This window comes from Stegostoma tigrinum, chromosome 10 (genome assembly GCF_030684315.1).
Source record: "Stegostoma tigrinum isolate sSteTig4 chromosome 10, sSteTig4.hap1, whole genome shotgun sequence".
Classification (NCBI taxonomy): domain Eukaryota; kingdom Metazoa; phylum Chordata; class Chondrichthyes; order Orectolobiformes; family Stegostomatidae; genus Stegostoma; species Stegostoma tigrinum.
The window spans coordinates 44,636,172-44,656,498 of record NC_081363.1 but is presented as its reverse complement, the minus strand read 5'-3'; the positions used below and the strand labels follow the sequence as shown (position 1 = coordinate 44,656,498).

The 20,327-nt window shown below is 42.7% G+C and overlaps 1 protein-coding gene across 2 annotated transcripts in view; it reads left to right on the top strand.

Annotated features, from left to right (window-relative positions):
- Nucleotides 1-20,327, top strand: part of pygl (phosphorylase, glycogen, liver) — a 152,500-nt gene that overhangs the window by 56,006 nt on the left and 76,167 nt on the right. For both annotated transcript variants that reach the window (XM_048537707.1, XM_048537708.1), the window contains one exon: nt 6,067-6,178. In XM_048537707.1, coding sequence (XP_048393664.1) covers nt 6,067-6,178 — 112 coding nt within the window. The remainder of the gene's footprint in view (nt 1-6,066; nt 6,179-20,327) is intronic.

The window sequence follows — 20,327 nt, the reverse complement described above, 5'->3', positions numbered from 1 at the left end:
GTAACCTTACCCAAGTTGTTCCTGTACAGCTACAACACTGGCATCAGCAATGCAGAAAGTTGTCAGCATCAGCTTGTCACAAACACAGGACTAATCTACCTGGCCAATTCCAACCCCATTAATTTACTCTTAATCATCAGCAAAGTGGGAAGGAGTTGTCGATATTGCTTTCAAATAGCAATTGCTCAGCAACTTGCTGCTAACTGATACCTACTTTAGGTCCACCAGGAACACTCAGCTCTCATTTAATCCAGTGAAGCGTTGTCATCACTGTGGCTCCTCCTGTATGCTCCCTTATTTGATCAAGAATATTATCAGCTTTGTGAAGGTTGTTAAGCTCAACAATTTTCATTTTTAGCTAAGTTCCCACAGAATTGGTTACATATCACCTGTCCAGCCATGACTACTTATTTAATTAACTTTTACATAAGTAGTAATGGCTGGACAGGTGATGTGCTGTAGCTGTATGATTTGGGAGCTAGCTGATCCCATTGTGAAAGGCAGCGACCACATCTGCAGCATGTGTTAGAAGAACTCCGGATCAGAATTGATGATCCAGAATCTGAACTTCAGACTCTGCGGCACATCCGGGAGGGGGAGAGTTACCTGGACACTTTGTTTCAGGAGGCAATCCTCCTGGTAGATTCACACCCGGTGGGTTAAGTAATTCAAATTCAATAAGTGCTTAGGGACAACAGGGTGTGACTGAAAGTGAGGCAGGTAGGGAGAGTCTGCGTTTAGGAATGCAGGAGTCTCAGCCTTTGACCTTGTCCAACAGGTATGAGATTCCTGCTCCCTGTACGGATGAAGGAAAGGGCTGTGGACAGGATGAGTCAGCTGACCACGGCACCATGATGCAGAAGGCCATTCAAGAGGGGGGAGCAAAAAGACAAGTAGTTGTTATCGGGGATTCTATAATTAGGGGGACAGATAGTATCCTATGCAAGCCAGATCGGGAATCCCGCATGGTGTGTTGCCTGCCTGATGCCAGGGTGCAGGACATTTCCGACTGGTTTGAAAGAATATTGGAGCGGGAGGAGGAGGATCCAGTCGTTGTGGTCCATGTTGGGACGAACAACATAGGCAAAGCTAGGGTAGAGGACCTGTTCAGGGATTATCAATCACTAGGAAGGAAATTGAAGTACAGGTCCTCAAGGGTCATAATCTCCGAATTACTGCCCGAGCCACATGCCAATTGGCTTAGGGATAAGAAAATTAGGAAAGTAAACACGTGGCTAAGGGATTGGTGTGGGAAAGAGGGATTACATTTCATGGGGCATTGGCATCAGTTTTGGAACCGGCCGGATCTGTACCGTCAGGACGGTCTCCACCTGAACCAATCTGGAACCAGTGTTCCAGCGAAAAGGATAAATAGGGTGGCCAGTAGGACTTTAAACTTCTGAGTTGGGAAGGGAAAGTGAAAGTGACAGGGAGTATAGAGTTAAATAGAAAGATAAGCAGCAGGATAGCATGTGTGCAGGTGGGTTTAAGCTCAAGGCAGACTAGGAATGCAGCAAAAAGGAAGGATAACTTAGGACATCTTATGATTTCCAATATCTCTAATAATGATAAGAAAGTTAGCATTAAGGCACTTTATCTAAATGCTCGTAGTATTCGTAACAAAGTAGATGAATTAATGGCACAAATCATCTTGAATGATTATGATGTGGTAGGTATCACAGAGACATGGTTGCGGGGGGTTCAGGACTGGCAATTAAACATCCAAGGATGTACAACTTATCAAAAAGACAGGGAGGTGGGCAGAGGGGTGGGGTTGCCTTGTTAGTTAAGAATGAAATTAAATCTATGGCACTGAATGACATAGGGTCAGATAATGTGGAGCCTGTGTGTGTGCAGTTGAGGAATCACAAAGGCAAAGAAACCATAATGGGAGTTATGTACAGACCTCCTAACAGTTGTCAGGACCAGGGGCACAAAATGCACTGAGAAATAGATAGGGCGTGTCAGAAAGGCAAGGTCACAGTGATCATGGGGGACTTCAATATGCAGGTGGACTGGCTGAGTAATATTGCCGGTGGATCCAAAGAAAGGGAATTCATGGAATGCTTACAGGATGGCTTTTTGGAACAGCTTGTCTTGGAGTCCACAAGGGAGCAGGCTATTCTGGACTTCGTGCTAGATAATGAGCCAGACTTTATAAAAGATCTTAAAGTAAGGGAACACTTAGGAGGCAGCGATCATAATGTGGTAGAGTTCAGTCTAGAGTTTCAGTTTGAAAGAGAGAAGGCAAAATCGGATGTAATGGAATTACAGTTAAATAAAGGTAATTACAGGCGCATGAAAGAGGAACTGACAAAAATCGACTGGAAGCAGAGCCTAGCGGGGAAGACAGTAGAGCAACAATGGCAGGAGTTTCTGGGTGTAATTGGGGACACAGTACAGAGGTTCATCCCAAAGAAAAGAAAGATTATCCGGTGGGAGGTGGGATTAGACAGCCATGGCTGACAAAGGAAGTCAGGAAATGTATAAAAGAAAAAGAGACAGCCTATAAAGTAGGCCAAGAGCACTGGGAAATCAGAAGATTGGGAAGGCTACAAAAACAAACAGAGGGTAACAAAGTGAGAAATAAGGAAGGAGAGGATCAAATATGAAGCTAGGCTAGCTAGTAATATTAGAAATGATAGTAAAAGTTTCTTTCAATACATAAGAAACAAACGAGAGGCAAAAGTAGACATTGGGCCGCTTCAAATTGATGCTGGAAGGCTAGTGATGGGAGATAAGGAAATAGCTGAAGAACTTAATAAGTACTTTTCATCAGCCTTCACAGTGGAAGATATGCGTAATATCCCAACAATTAAGGAGAGTCAGGGGGCAGAGTTGAGTTCTTTAGGCATTACAAAAGAGAAAGTGCTGGAAAAGCTAAAAGGTCTAAAAATTGATAAATCTCCTGGCCCCGATGGGCTACATCCTAGAGTTCTAAGGGAGGTGGCTGAGGAAATAGCAGAGGCTTTGGTTGTGATCTTTCAAAGGTCACGGGAGTCAGGGAAAGTCCCAGATGATTAGAAAATCGCTGTTGTAACCTCCTTGTTTAAGAAAGGATCAAGACAAAAGATGGAAAATTATAGGCCAATTAGCCTAACCTCTGTTGTAGGTAAAATTCTAGAATTCATCGTTAAGGATGAGATTTCTAAATTCTTAGAAGTGCAGGGGCAGATTAGAACAAGTCAGCATGGATTTAGTAACGGGAGGTCGTGCCTGACAAACCTGTTAGAATTCTTTGAAGAGGTAACAAGTAGGTTAGACCAGGGAAACCCAGTGAATGTGATCTATCTAGACTTCCAAAAGGCCTTTGATAAGGTGCCTCACGGGAGGCTGCTGAGTAAGGTGAGGGCCCATGGTGTTCAAGGTGAGCTACTGGCATGGATTAAGGATTGGCTGTCTGACAGAAGGCAGAGAGTTGGGATAAAAGGCTCTTTTTCGGAATGGCAACTGGTGACAAGTGGTGTCCCACAGGGTTCGGTGTTGGGGCCACAGCTGCTCACTCTATATATTAATGATCTGGATGAAGGGACTGGGGGCATTCTGGTGAAGTTTGCCGATGATATGAAGTTAGGTCGACAGGCAAGTAGTACTGAGGAGATGGGGAGGCTGCAGAAAGATGTAAACAGTTTAGGAGAGTAGTTCAGGAAATGGCTGATGAAATTCAATGTGAGCAAATGCGAGGTCTTGCACTTTGGAAGAAAGAATACATGCATGGACTATTTTCTAAGGGTGAGAAAATTCAGAAAGCCGAAGTAGAAAGGGACCTGGGAGTGCTAGTCCAGGATTCTCTAACGATTAACTTGGAGGTTCAGTCCATGATTAAGAAAGTGAATGTAATATTGTCATTTATCTCAAGAGGGTTAGAATATAAAAGCAGCAATGTGCTTCTGAGACTTTATAAAGCTCTAGTTAGGCCCCATTTAGAATACTGTGTCCAATTTTGGGGCCCACACCTCACAAAGGACATACTGGCACTGGCGCGTGTCTAGCGGAGATTCACACGGATGATTCCTGGAATGGTAGGCCTAACATACGATGAATGGTTGAGGATCCTGGAATTGTATTCATTAGAATTTAGAAGGCTGAGGAGAGATCTAATAGAAACTTACAAGATAATGCATGGCTTAGAAAGGGTGGATGCTGGGAAGTTGTTTCCGTTAGGCAGGGAGACTAGGACCCGTGGGCACAGCCTTAGAATTAGAGGGGGTCAATTTAGAATGGAAATGAGGAGACATTTCTTCAGCCAGAGTGGTGGGCCAATGAAATTTATGCCACGGAGTGCAGTGGGGGCCAGGACTTTAAATATCTGCAAGGGAGAGATTGATAAATTCTTGATCTCGCAAGGAATTAAGGGCTAGGGGGAGAGTGCGGGTAAGTGGAGTTGAAATGCCCATCAGCCATGATTAAATGGCTGAGTGGACTCGATGGGCCGAATGGCCTTACTTCTACTCGTATGTCTTACAGTCTTATACCACATCATGCCTGTATTATTGGCTACATTTCCCATTATCCATAGAAAAGGTACTAATGTCTACATTTTGACTTCATTTTAATATCAATCTCAATCAATTTTCTCCAATAGTCTCACTTCATCACCATCCAGGACAAAGTTGCCCATTTCACTGGCATCTTTCACATTTCCCTCATCACCAACACAGTGGCAGCAGTGCATACCATCTATGAGATGCACTGCAGTAACTCACGGAGGTTCCTTTGACAACACCTTCCAAACCCACAACCCTATCTAGAAAGCCAAGGTCAGTACACTATGCATACATCTGAAACTTGAAAAGGCCTAAAAACCGAAGGTCAAACAAACCTGTTGATATGCTGATTTTGGATTTGTTGGAATAAAAGCTCCTTGGCCTGAACAGACCAATGAGCAAATAGTATATCCAAAGGGCCAAACTCAGCATGGCTGTAGGTCTGTTTGGGCCCCTTTGGAGGAACACTATACTTTTAGGTCTGTTCAGGCTAAGTGAAGTTTTTCTCCCCCAAAGGCCCAAACAGACCTAAATAAATTTCAGTGGACCCAAAAGCTGAAAATATTTTTTATCCGAAAATCAGTTAATCGTAAGATTTTCAGATAAAGGATTGCTAACTTGTATGTACTTGTGTGTGGCTTTTCTGTGTACCTTCATCAGGAATTCCCCATTGGCCCTGCATTCTAACATGACATCCAGGAATGGGAGCTGTTTGTTCTTTTCCCCTGCTCTGGTGAATTTGATGCTGGTGAGAGTGTTGTTTATTAGTTGGTGTGTCTCCTATAGTTTGATGATGACATAAGTGTCAGCCACATATCGGATCCATAGTTTGAGTTAGATTTGCGAGAGGGCCATGCTTTCAAGTCTGTGCATCACCGCTTCTGCTTTTAGTCCAGAGATAGGTGACCTCTTGGGTGTCCTGTTGATCTGTTTGTAGAGGCAGAGGATTAGCTGTTATAATTGTTAACTACATCCATCCTTGTATGTAATTACTGTCAACACTCATAGGTGGATATGGAGCATCTGGAAAATTTAAAGATGTAAGTCATTTAAATTTAAAGTTATGGGTTGAAGGTTTCCCTAAGGTTTTTGCACCCGTTAATGTTTTGTTTGAACTTCCGGAGTTATACAGCTTTCCTCTTGTTCAATTTTAATTTAGTCATGTCATTTATCACCTGTACCAACTATTTAATCAGAGCAGAAGGATGACAAAGTCTTGCTGCAAGTCTTCAACTCCAAGATAATTAAACAGTGACACATCGATGAGGCAACAGTATATGTTTTAAAATTTGTGATAGAGATCAAAATTTAACTTAAGACTAATGTAACAAAAATAATTTCTGCTGAAGTATGAGGTCCAGACTTCAATACGAAACGATAAATATGAGAACAGCTTTAATTACGTTGTGTTATAATTTGTGACAAGCAGACAAAATCAAAAGGAAAAAAAGAAAATCTATACATTTGAAAATACATCTATAAAGAAAAATACAAATTATTAGCTTTACACATGTGTACTATTTATTTCAACAAGAAGATAATTGGAAATACAATGATTTTTGTGCTGCTAATACTGCAGGTAGTTCTTGCCATACCATATGATACTCCAGTGCCAGGATATCTGAATAACACTGTGAATACTATGAGGCTGTGGTCTGCCAAAGCACCGAATGACTTCCACTTGCATCACTGTAAGTATTTTTAAAAAGTGAACAGCCCTGATATTAGAAAAATAATTTTATGTGTAGGAGATAATCATAAGTATATTAAGGAACATTGATAGTTGCATTAAAACACATGGAGATAAATGGTGACAGAGACTTGATGATTTGAATGATCCATTTCTGTGCGGTTACCTTTAAATAACTGTGACTTCAAAATGTAAGCTGTGTAGAAGCCATTTCTGTTTTATCTACTGTTATCGCCAGATACAAGGGGGAGGAGTGGCTCCACTCTGAACAATCTCCTCTGTCGGCCATAACAAAGAGTTTAATTTTGTTATTGCAAGAGGCTATACTGATCTCCAGTTAAAAATGTAGTTAGCTGTTTTTACTGTAGGTAATAATAAGCCAATCAACAAGCACTACATTAATCTAAGGAAAGCTATTGATGTAAATGTATTGACTCTTTTTTGAAATTCTGATCAAGGTTTTCTTGAAGAGAAAGTAAATGCTGTAACTTTTTTACGTCTGAATAGAGTTGCTAATTTCTAAGAGCTATGAACCAACCTGCGTAATTAGTGGTCAGAGACCATTTGGGTTTTTGATAGTTGAATTAAATCTTCATATTTGTGGTGACTCTGGAAATAGTGGGGCCTGATGCAATGCAGTACCCCAGTGACCCTTGAGGAATGTGGATAGCAAAAGATCATAAAGAAAGGATTCTTTATTCCATGCATATCAGTTTTTGCAAACATGAAGGGCAAATTAAAGTTACTATATAAAAAAACAGAATACATGGAAATCGAAATAATAGTGTGGAGCTAGAGGAGCACAGCAGGCCAGGCAGCATCAGAGGAGAAGGAAAGTTGACATTTCAGGTCGGGATCCTGAGGAAGGGTCCTGACCCAAAACGTCAACTTTCCTACTCCTCTGATATTGCCTGGCCTGTTGTGCTCCTCCTGCTCCACACTGTGTTATCTTTGACACCAGCATTGGCAGTTCTTACTGTCTCATACATGGAAATAGTCCTGTAGCTCACATCTGGCTGAAGCTGTCTCTTCCTCTAGGTGAGGCCTCCTTGTGAGAAAGATGTTCTTTTCTCCAGTGAGGAAAGCTTGACTGCTCGAGTTCCTCAGCTTGTGCCATCCCTTTCTACTATCACTTACTGCTGGAGGCCCTGAAACACACTTCCCTGCTTAAGACTTGCTATCTAAGATTCTTGAGTAGATTTGTAGCTCGGGTTGTGGATGCTGTGGTGGATGCCAAGCTGGTTCATTATTTCGCAGATGTTTCATTACCCTGCTGGGCAACATCATCAGTGCAGCCTCTGACAAAGTGCTTTTGTGTTTTCCCGCCTGCACCGCAGGATTTAAATACCAGGTGGGAAAGCACAACAGTACTTCATCAGGGGCTGTACTGATGATGTTACCAGCAGGGTAATGAAACATCTGTGAACTGACAAACCAGCTTGACAAGCGAACCCACCACAGTCAGACATGCTATCCTGGCAACCATGCATAGAATAGTGACCAATTAGTAAGCAGCTGTGTGCTCAACAGGTTTGATTATGCCATAGCTAGAATGTTCGGGCAACATTCTCTTTCTGCATCATCGGTCTGAGCAAATGGCAAGGATTGGCATGATATCCAGCATTTGCTTGAGGGAGCTTCTCAGCTCCTTGACTGCAAGAGTACTTTGCATGGGGCCCAGGCTCTGTGGATTAAAACCCACATTGAGATTTAGATCTGTTAGATCCCCAAGATTCATATGATCCGCATCAATGCCATAGACTTTGCAACGCTCTTTTAGGATCTCGCTTCCAAAGTTGTACCCCTGGTCACAGTGAATCCAACATGGAACACTAAAACACATAAACTAATGATGTACAAACACTCTTTGTTTAATTGGTGTCTTTGGCCAAGGGTGACCTACATAAGCTTGAAGGTGTTATACCTAGGTTCAAAACTGCTCAGCCCTGTTATTGCTCTTGCCAACAACAATAGTATCCATTGCAAGATCTACAGAGGTCTCCTGGCAACTAGGGATCCCATGCTGGGGTGAAGTTGCTTTTCAACTTTGGCCAAAGTACATCTCTCACAATAGTCATCAATATCAGCAACCATCCAGGGCCAATAATATTGTTCTCTGCTCAGCATAGGCATATTTTATGCTGCTTGGTGTCCCACTTGATCATGATCCACTATCAGCACTTGACACTTGGGAGGAATGAGCTGGATCACCTCTTTCTAATTGTCATGAACCAGCTGTTAGGGGACTTCATCGCTCTCCCTGGTCCTCTCCCAGCATCTCGACAGTTTTCATGCCTATTTTTTTTCTCATCAGCTGGGGCCAGGTGGCAGATGTTGAGAATTCCAGTTAAGCAGTGAGACCATGTCAATTATTTGAAATTGTTTGAGGTCCTCTTTTAAGTAGATGGCTTAGGTAAAACCGTGCCAGGCACTGCTTTTGTAGACCGGTTTGGATCTCTCACATAAGTTAACCAGCAGAGAATCGGCTGAATTTTACACTGAATGCCATAGGAAATCATAGTTGAAATGTGGCCTTTCACTTGGGCCATGGGCAAAGGCAAATAGCTCCCTTCAACTATACAGGAATTGGTTCTTTCCTGGGGCCAGTTTTGTGACTTTGTGCATCTGCATGCAGAGTACTTTAGCCTGTACTGTTTGGATCTAGATTTAAACTGACCTGTTGTGTCTTTCTTCTTACAAGCTTGGTAGACATTTGAAAGTAGCTGAGTGAGTTCATGTCTGCAAACAGTTTAAACTTTGCATTGATCAGAATGTCTCTGAATCTCTGGGAAATAGTCTTCTCAAAGCTAACAGATTGTTTCATACTGAGGTAATTCTGCATATTACTATTTTTTAAATTTGAGACTCCATCTGGCATGAGCAATAACCACTCTTTTCTGCCCTTGTACAAGTAAGAGCACCACTCTAAGGTCAAGGAAACTGGCTTTGGTTTCTAGTGTGAAAAGGATTTGGAAATCTGCATAGCCACAGCAGGTGATGAGATAGCATCTGCATAACACCGCAAAAGGAGTGTTCAACATGCTGGGCGGCTGCCTGTGATGGCCCATGAGGTATCAGGTGGTGTACATCTATTCCCACTGGCTCCTTCAGCATTCTCTGATTTATTTCAGCAAATCATGGAGTAAGGTGACCAATAGCCTTGAGCAAAGCTCCCACTGTAAACAGCTGGACCAAGGACCCCAGGCAGTTCTATTCTCACCCTGTCTTAGCTGAAGGTGAATACTTCATCCAGATACACAAATGAAAGTGGTAGAGACGCAAATGGCATTCTCACGTATGTATAAAGTGTGCTGTTGCTTATTCAGAGTACAATGTCTTCAAAATCTTCTCAAACAATAGACAACTGATTATATCTATGGGCCAAAGTGAAACTGCAGAGATGCTTTTAACCTTTGAGAACTTGTACATTCTATCTTACTCCTAGGTAAAGTCCTTTTAAGTCAATGTATTGAGCACAGTGGTTAGCACTGCAGCCTCACAGCACCAGGGACCCGGGTTCGATTCCAGCCTCGGGTAACTGTATGTGCGGAGTTTGCACGTTCTCCCCGCGTCTGCATGAGTTTCCTCCGGGTGCTCCGGTTTCCTCCCACCGTCGAAAGCTGTGCAGGCTAGGTGGATCGGCCATGCTAAATTGCCTGTAGTGTTCGGGGGTGTGTGGGTTGTAGGGGGATGGGTCAGGGTGGGATGCTTCAAGGGGCATTGTGGACTTGTTGGGCCGAAGGGCCTGTTTCCACACTGTAGGGAATCTAATCTAAAAAAAACCTAGTAATCAACACAGGTTGTCTTTCATCGTCCTGAAGGCTATGGACGGGTGTGTACGGATTTGATTACTTTTGAATGATACGTTGCTTTAAAGGCTGGTACACCTTGAATACGTGGAACAAAGTTAAAATCTCCTGAGCCCCATCTGCCAACCTCATAATGTGCTGCTTCTTCATACTGGCCATCAAATATGCTTTCCAAGGGCATTCAGATTTTTTTTAAACTTTCAAAGCCAATATAGTACACATTCTGAATTTCCCTACTTCCACTTGAGTATTGATTAGGTCATAAACTACCATCCTAGGTTATGAAAAGTGCGATTGAGGATAGACATTTGTTTGGTGAGAAGGGAAGAACATTACACTAAATGGGATCTCTAGTCCCAAGGGCAGTGCCTGTGTTTATTGAAGGCATTCTTTTTTTGAAGGTCCAGCCCTCTCTCAATTCCACTACATCTTTGGAGCATTACTTGAAAAGGATCCACTGCGTGTCTTCCTATGGATACAGAACAGTAAGAACAGAATCTGTGTTTGCTTTGCAGCAATGTGTTCTACCTGCCGGATGTTAGCATCCCTTGTCCATACCAGCAGTCACCACCCTGATGGTATCCTCTTTCCTGCTCTTAGGAGCCCAGTTTTTCCCCATAAAATGGATGATGTGATCCCAAATTTCAAAGAAGGATAATTGAGGTTTGACATTATTAAGGCTTTACAAATCCATCTCAATAGACTGTTGCAAAGTTGTGTAGACTACTTGTGGATTGGATGTTAGAATTTGGTGTTTGCAAAATACTGGGGGGAAAGCATTGCTTGGTTCCTTTAAAAGATTGAGCTTTTTCTATGCTTAGAGATTTAGACAAATGTCAGTGAGCAGCTTGAAAGTTTGAAAGTACATAGAGAACACCTGAATTGAAACATTTGCATCAAAAGGCCATAGTTAGCAGGCCAAACTGCAGTTTTGTTTTGTTATCAAAACAACAAGTTTTGAATTTAGCCAATCAATTTGAACCAGGCACTTAGATACCAATAAACAATTAAATTTAAATCTGATAGTTTTGACAACATAGGACCAATCCTTTTGTAAGACATTGATATGCCATCAAAGATATAAAAGAAGATGGCACTTGGACAAAGACAGGAGAGCTAACTGCCACTTGCCAGAGTTCCTGGCCATCAGCTCTCAAGAGACAATTGTTGGCTCTCACAGAATCTTCTAAGTCTTAGAGAAAGTACCATCTAAATCAAATGTACCAATGGCACAACTAGTTAATAGTACTGATAGAAGAATTGATGGAGAAGGTGTTCCTGACAGAACATTGGAGAAGGCACAGAATATTCTGGAAGACACACAACCTGGCTGTAATTTCGATACAGTGGGGGAGGGGGAGATTTTGAAGCTGGTGAATTCCACATTGATACCCTTGGGCTGCAGGGTTCCCAAGCAGAATATGAGTTGCTGTTCTTGCACCCTTCGGGTGGCATCATGGTGGCACTGCAGGAGGCCCATGATGGACATGTCATCTAAAGAATGGGAGGGGGAGTTGAAATGGTTCGCGACTGGGAGGTGCAGTTGTTTATTGTGAACCGAGCGGAGGTGTTCTGCAAAGCGGTCCCCAAGCCTCCGCTTGGTTTCCCCAATGTAGAGGAAGCCACACCGGGTACAGTGGATACAGTATTCTACATTGGCAGATGTGCAGGTGAACATCTGCTTAATATGGAAAGTCATCGTGGGGCCTGAGCACTCCATCCCAAAACCAGCCCACTTGCCCCCTCCCCCCCACTGCATCACAAAACCAGCCCAGCTTGTCCCCGCCTCCCTAACCTGTTCCTCCTCTCACCTATCCCCTCCTCCCACCTCAAGCCGCACCTCCATTTCCCATCTACCAACCTCATCCCGCCTCCTTGACCTGTTTGTCCTCCCCTGACTGACCTACCTCCTCCCCATCTCCCCACCTATACTCTCCTCTCCACCTATCTTATCTCTATCCACCTTCAGTCCACCTCCCCCTCTCTCACTATTTATTTCAGAACCCTCTCTCCATCCCCCACTCTGATGAAGGGTCTATGCCCAAAACGTCAGCTTTTGTGCTCCTGAGATGCTGCTTGGCCTGCTGTGTTCATCCAGCTTCACACTTTGTTATCATCTCCTCTGTGTCTACTTTGTCAATCCCCTTTAACATTACATAAATTTCAATTAGGTATACTCTCATTCTTCTAAACTCTAAGGAGTACAGGCCTGAACTACTCAATCTTTCCTCATATGACAAGCCTTTCATAGGGTCATAGAGTCATACAGCACGGAAACAGACCCTTTGGTCCAACCAGTCCATACCGAAAATAATCCCAACCTAAACTAATCCCACCTGCCTGGTCTTGGCCATATCTCTCCGAACCTTTTTGTGTACTTAACAAATGCCTTTTTAAGATTGTAATTGTGTGCACATTTATCATTTCCTCTGGAAGGCGAACGACCCTCTGTGTAAAAAATTTGCTCCTCATGTCTTTTAATCTCTGTTCTCACCTTAAAAATGTGCTCTCTGATCTTGAAATCCCCTATCCTACAGAAAAGACAACTACAATTAACTCTATCTACATCTGTCATTATTTTATAAACTTCTGTAAAGTCACTTCTCAACCTGCTATGCTCCAATGAAAGAAGTCCCAGCCTTTCCAGCCTTTCCTTCTTAATATCACAAGCCTTCCATACTCAGCATTATCCTGGAAAATCTCTTCTGAACCCTCTCCAACTTAGTAATACCCTTCCTATAACTGGGCAACCAGAACTAGACACAGTATTCCAGAAGAGGTCTCACTTATATCCTGTACAATCTCAACATGACTCACCAACTCCTAAACTCGAAGGACTGAGCAATGAAGGAAGTATGCCAAACATCTTTTCAACATCCTGTCTACATGTGATGCAAACTTCAAAGAATGATGTACCCTAAGCCTCTAGGTCTCTCTATCCTACAACAGCATCCAAGGCCTTACCACTAATTGTATAAGCCTTACCCTTGTTTATTGTAGCAGAATCTCATACCTCGCATTTATTTATATTGAACTCCATCTGCCGTTTATCAGCCTATTGACCCATTTGATCAAGATCCTTCTGTAATCTTAAAAATTATTCTTCTCTATTATGCCACCAATTTTGGTGTCATCTGCAAACGTGCTAACCACACCTTCTATATTCTCATCCAAATCATTTATATAAATGACAAACAAAAGAAGACTCAGAATTGATCCCTGAGGAATACTGCTGGTCACAGGCCTGCATCCGAAAAGCAATCCTCCACCACCACTCTCTGTCCCCTGCTGTTAAGCCAACTATGAATCCAATTATGTATTTGGCAAGCTCACCCTGAATCCCATCAATCTAGTGAACTTCCTTTGGACTGCTTCCAACGCAATTATGTCTTTCCTCAAGTTAGGGGACCAAAACGTTACACAGTGCTCCAGATGTGGTCTCACCAATGTCTTGTACAGTCCCAAGAACACTTTCCTACTTTGATAATCTTTAGCAATAAATATCAAAATTCATTTGCCCTCCTTATTACTTGCTATACTTGCATACTAGCTTTCTGTGGTTTATTCATGAGGACACCCAGATCTCTCTGCACGAAAACATTTTGTATTGGCTTAGACAATATGTTGTGCTTTTAATTTTCTGACCAAATTTGATAACCTTGCACTTATCCATATTAAACTCCATGTGCCAAATTTTGGCCCATTCACCTTACCCATCCAAATTCATTTGTAAATTTCTAATTCTCTTATTTCAACTTTGTTTCTCACATATTTTCATGTCATCAGCAAATTTAGCTATAGTACATTCAATCCATGCATTGAAATTAATATAGCTTATAAATAGTTGGGGCCCAAGGACAGAACTCTGTAGCACCCCAGTAGTTACAGCTTGCCAACCAGAAAAGGGCCCATTTATCCCCTCCCTGCTTTCTGTTGATTAGACAATTCTCTATCCAAACAAATATAACATCCTTAACTCAGTGTGATCTTACCATGTGTATTAATCTTTCGTATGGCACCTTATCAAATGCTTTCTGGAGAATTCCCATTACCCATTTCACTTGTTACATCTTCAAATAACTCAATAAGATGGTAAAACAGGGTTTACCCTTCATAAAAAAACATGCTGACTCTAATGGATTCACTCCACGATTTAAAAGAGATTAAACTAAGTGGTCTGTAGTTTGCTACTTATTGCCTTACTCCCTTTTTGAATAAAGGTATTACATTAACATTTTTCTAATCACCTAGAACTTTTCCAGAATCCAGAGAATTTTGGGGCATTATAATCAATGTATTCACTATCTCTGTTGGCGTTTCCTTTAAAATTATAGGATGTAGCTCAACAGAACTTGGAGACTTGTCTGGATTTAATCATAATAGTTTGCTCAGAGCTTTTTCCCTAGTGATGACAGCTGTTTTAAGTTCTTACTTCTCTATAACATTATTACAATTAAGATGGTTTCAGTGTCCTTTGCCGTGAAACTGCGTCAAAATACTGATTTCATGTCTGTGCCATTTCTATTATCCCCACTGGCACATGGTGGCTCAGTGGTTAGCACTGCTGCCTCACAGTGCCAGAGACTGGGTTCAATTCGAGCTTTGACAAACTGCCCTTGTGGAGTTTGCAATTCTCCTTGTGTCTGTGTGGGTTGGCTCCATGTGCTCTGCTTTCCTCCCACAGTCCAAAGATGCACATATTAGGTGGATTGGCCATGCTAAATTGCCCATGGTTTTTTTTTATTCATTCACAGGATGAGGGCGTCACTGGCTAGCCAGCATTTATTGCCCATCCCTAATTGCCCAGCAGGCAGTTAAGAATCAACCACGGTGGGTCTGGAGTCACATATAGACCAAACCAGGTAAGAATGGCAGTTTCTTTCCCTAAAGGACATCAGTGAACCAAGTAGGTTCACAATTGACAATGGATTTGTGGTCATTGTTAGACTGTTAATTCCAGATGTTTTTTTAAATTCAAATTGCACCATCTGCCGTGTCAGGATTCTGTCCAGAGATATGCAGACAAGGCGTGTTGCCATGGGACATTAAGGGTTACAGGAGTGGGTCTGGGTGGGATGTTCTTCAGAGGGTTGGTGTGGATGCAATGGGCTGAATGGCCTGCTTCCACATTGTACGGATTCTATGACTATTAACTCTACAGCTTCATCCTCTAAGGGGCTAACATTCATGTTTGCTGTTCTCTTTTTATATACTTACAGAGGCTTTTGTTATGAGTTTTTACATTTTGTGCTATTTTCTTTCACAATTTACCTTAACCCTTCTTATTTTACAATTAACCTTAACTATTCTTATCACATTTTTAGTAACACTTGCTTAGTGTTTAGAAGTTCCCCAATCCTCCAGGTTGCCTTTGCAATATGGAATACCTTAATGTTTTCCTTTATGTTACCTTTAACTTCTTTGCTGAGCCCTGGATGCTTTCTCCCCCTCTAACAATCTTTCTTCCACTCTGGAATATATTTTGCTTGGGAGGAATTGAATATTTCCTTAAATGTCTGACATTGTTCATTAACTGTCCTACCTTGTCTCTTTACAGAGTCCAGGTAACAATTTGTTCTCAATCCCATGTATTTACCTTTGTTTAACACCAGGACACTAGGATGAGACTCAATTTTCTCAGCATCAAACTGAATTTGGTATTCCTGCATGTTAAAATCACTCTTCCATAGAGAATCTTTTACTCTGAGATCAATAATTAATCCCATTTTATTATACAATACCAAATCCAAAATATCTAGAGCTGGATGAACACAGCAGGCCAAGCAGCATCAGAGGAGCAGGAAGGCTGATGTTTTGGGCATTTCTGAAGAAGGGTCTACGTCCGAAACATCAGCCTTCCTGCTCCTCTGATGCTGCTTGGCCTGGTGTGTTTATCCAGCTCTACATCTTGTTATCTCAGCATATTTCCCTGACAGTTTTTCTGGAAGTAGCTCTTGCAACAGCCGACAGATTTCAAACATTATTTCCCTGTGTCCAACCCAACTACAAAAATGGTCAATTTTTTTTGATATAGTAGGAACTGCAGATGCTGGAGAATCTGAGATAACAAGGTATAGAGCTGGATGAACACAGCAGGCTAAGCAGCATCATAGGAGCAGGAAAGCTGACATTTCGGGCCTGGACCCTGTGTTCATCCAGCTGTACTTCTTGTTAATCTTTTTTTGAGGCATGCTTAGATCGCATAGGATAGGCTAATAGCATGAATACACACTGTACCCTAGAAAATACCGGTTCCAACGCAAGAAGTACAGGACTTAATGATTGCTTGTCTCTTTGAAACTCAATCATGGTAAAACACAGGATATCTAATTCTCATATGTAACCTTCAAGTAATGACATGGCACTTATCATTTTGTTTCCTCATAACCTGTAGAACAGGCATGGAATTATCTGTACAGGGGAGTTTATGGAGAGCTGAATAGCACCTGAATATCCTAGAGATCTGAGTTAATTGCTTCATACCAGGATCGGTCATCACCAATGACTGCGGTTAATTCAGGCACTCATATAACAGGAATAAAAACACAGTGTCGGAGAAACTTAGCAGGTCTGGCAGCATCTGTGGAGAAAAGTGTTAGTATTTCAATCCAATATGACCCTTTCAAACTGAAGGGAAGCTGTTGCAAAAGAGGGTGGAGGAGGAACAAGGTGGAACAGATGGGAAAGCTATCCAAAGCAAAAGGCAAAGAGAATGCTAATGGTAGTAGGAAAGAAATATAGATGAAGAGTAGGTGTTGATGGTGGGTGTAAATAGAAAGTAAACTTGTACAAACAAGACATATGTCAGATGGTGAGGGGTGGTAGTGGGGCAGGCAGGGTTACCAAATAGAGAACAGAGTTCATGATCAGGGTGTTGAACTCAGTGTTGACTCCTGAAGTCTGCTAGGTGCCCAAGTGGAGAATGAAATGCTGTTAATCCAGCTTCCATTAGCATTTACTGGAATGCTGAAGCAGGATAGGACAGAAATGTTAGTGTGAGAGCATGATGCTGTATTTAAATGGCGAGTAACCAGAATGTAGAAGGCATTCTTGTAGACTGAGTGGAGGGGGTCTGCAAAATTTGCATTTGGTCTCTGAAAAGTGCAGGTAACTATATTATGAGCAGTGGATACAGAACATCAGGCAGAAAGCAGCGCAAGGATGTTGCAGTTTCACTCTGAAGGTGTATCTAGGGTCTTGAGTAGCAAGGGGACAGGAGGTAAAGTATTACTCTTTTTGTAATCACATGAGAAGGTACTATGGAGGGATAAAGAGGTGTTGGGAGTGATGGAGGAATGAGCCAGAGTGTCACAGAGGCAACAGACCCTGCAGAATGCTGACAAGGCAGGGTAGATGTGTTTGGTTGTGGTATTCTGCTGGATGTGGTGGAAACAGTGGGTGGGGATTATTTGAATATGAAGGTTGGTGGGATGTAACATGTGTACAGGGTGAACCCTGTTGTTCTGGGCAGGAGAAGAAGCACTTGAGCCAGAGGTTTGGGAAATAATGTGGGCACATACCATTGAGACCCAGTCACTCACTGTGGGGAGGAGATTAATGGCTGCCTCAACAGCACACCCTCTGTGAAATATAGAATTACTGACTTTGGGGTCTCCTTGCTCTTTTGGCCATTTGTGACTTGCAGTTGTTGCTCTCTGTATCAGTGAAGTAATGATGGTGAATACTGGCCAAAGCACTGACCAAGATTTTATGTATTACTTGCAGATTTCTATGGCACTATTAATAGATTATCTTGGGTCTGAAGCATGGTTATGGTGTATAGTTGATAACAGCTATGATTAGGATCTCTGCGCTGTGCCGATAGGGATATGGCCAAATTAAATACATTCTTGAGGATATTTGTGAAGAAACTCTTGTTAGCAACTTCTTAAAAGGCCCTAACTTCTGCTTAAAAAGAGGCCACTCTGTTATGGTCAGGAAATCAAATCTTATTTTAATATGGACAACACACTAAGGAACTGGAGGAAAACAGCAGATGAGGCTGCATTAGAGGAGCAGGTAAGTTGACATTTTGGGTCAGGACCCTTCTGCAGAAATGGGAATGAGTAAGGGAGATGGGAAATAAGCACAGTGAGGAAGGGTGGGTCTGGGGTAAGATAGATGGAATGGTGATAGGTGGATGCAGGTAGGGAGCGATGGGGATTGGGTGGGGTGGATAGGTGGGAAAGAAGATGGACAGGTTGTGTCAGGTGAAGGAGGCAGGAGGGAGGATGGGTGGGGCTGGAGAAAGATAGGTGGGAAGGTGATAGGTGGATGCATAGGGAGTAGTGGGGATTGGTTAGTGGGAAGGGTAGGGCAGATAGGTAGGGAAGAAGATTGACAGGTTGAGTGAGGTCAAGGAGGTGGAAATAAGAGGGAGGTTTGGACATGAGATGAGGCCAGGGTGGGGAGATTTTAAAACTGGTGAATTCTATTTTAAGGCCCTCAGGCTGTAGGCCTCTCCCTTCCTCATTCCCATTTCGGCAGTTGACCCAAAACGTCAACTTACCCGCTCCTCTAATGCAGCCTCACCTGATGTTTTCATCCAGTTCCATAGTGTGTTGTCCATATTAAAATAGGAATTGATTTCCTGACCATAACAGGGTGGCCTCTTTTTAAGCAGAAGCTGGGTCCTTTTAAGAAGTTTGAGGTGTTGCTCCTCTAGTTCGCGTATGGCACCATTGTGGCACTGGAGGAAGCCCAGGATGGACATGTCATCATGGGAGTAGGAGGGGACTTAAACATGGTTGGCAACTGGATGTCCTCTTATTTCAAGGACTGCAATTTCTCCCTTCCAGTGATCAAAAATGCCCTCAACAGCATCTTTTGCATTTCCCGCACTTCTGCCTTCAAACACCCTCCCTCCAACAAAAATAAAGTCAGAATCTCCCTGGACCTCACATACCACGCCACCAATCTCAGCATCCAGTATATCATTCTCTGCCACTTCGGCCACCTACTATCAGACCCCATGACCAAAAAGATATTTCTATTCCCACCCCATCTGCCTTTCGTAGGGATCGCTCACTCCACAACTCCCTCGTCCACTCCACACTCCCCACTAACCCCACCACACGTGGCACCTCTCCCTGCAACCACATGAAGTGCTACACCTGCCCCTACACCTCCATCCAATGCCCAAAGCACACGTTTCATATCTGACAGGATTTCACCTGTACATCCTCCAACCTGGCCTACTGTACCTGTTGCTCCTGATGTGGCTTCCTGTACATCAGTGATACTAAGCACAGATTCTGGGATCGTTTCATGGAGCATCTGCGCTCTGTATGCGATAATCAATGACATTTGCCGGTTGCCAGCCATTTTAACACCCCCTCCCACTCCCTAGATGACATGATAATTCTGGGCCTCCTCCAGTGCCACGATGACACCACATGCATAGCGGAGGATCAACCCCTCATATTCTGCCTTGGGGGCCTTGGGAGCCTACAGCCTGATGGTCTTAACATAGAATTCAGCAGTTTTAAAACCTCCCCACCCGCGGCCTCATCCCATGTCCAAATCTCCCTCTCATCCCCACCTCTTTGACCTCACACGAACTATCCATCTTCTTCCACAACTATACACCTTGCCCTACTCACTGACCAATCCCCATTACCCTCCTACCACCTATCATCATCCTACCTACCTTTCCCCAACCCCTCACCTCCTCCCTCTATTTATTTCCCAGCTCCTTTGCCCATCCCCATTTCTGAAGAAGGGTCCTGACCCGAAATGTCAACTTTCCTGCTCCTCTGATGCTGCCTGGCCTGTTGTGTTCCTCCAGCTCCATATTGTGTTGTTTCTGACTCTAGCATCTGGAGTTCTTGCTATCTTCTTACTTTAATATGTTTTTGTAATTTGTATTTGTGATGTAATTTGATAAATGGATGTGTTTTACATGTAATTTCATTAGACTAATAATCTAGAAACCTAGGTTAATATTCTGGGCACGAGTTGGAATCCACCTTGTCAGCCAGTGAAATTTGCATTCAATAAAATTCTGGAATTAAAAGCTAGTCTAATGGCACCCATGTAACCATTGTCAACTATAGTGAAGTCCAATCTGGTTTACAAATATTGTATGGGGTAGGAAATTTTCTATCCTTAAATTCACAAGACAAATGTCCTGACCAACCTGACCTTCCAGTTCTGGCAGCATCCTTGTAATTTTTCTTTTAAGTAAGGATATTAAGCTTCAGTTGGGAACATTACAATTAGCAAAAACAGAATTACTAGTATCTGGCATGGTGATGCCAGATCTCAAACACTAAATGCAGTTTTGGTCTCCTTATTTAAGGAAGAATATAGATGCATTGGAAACAGTTCAGAGGTTTTCTG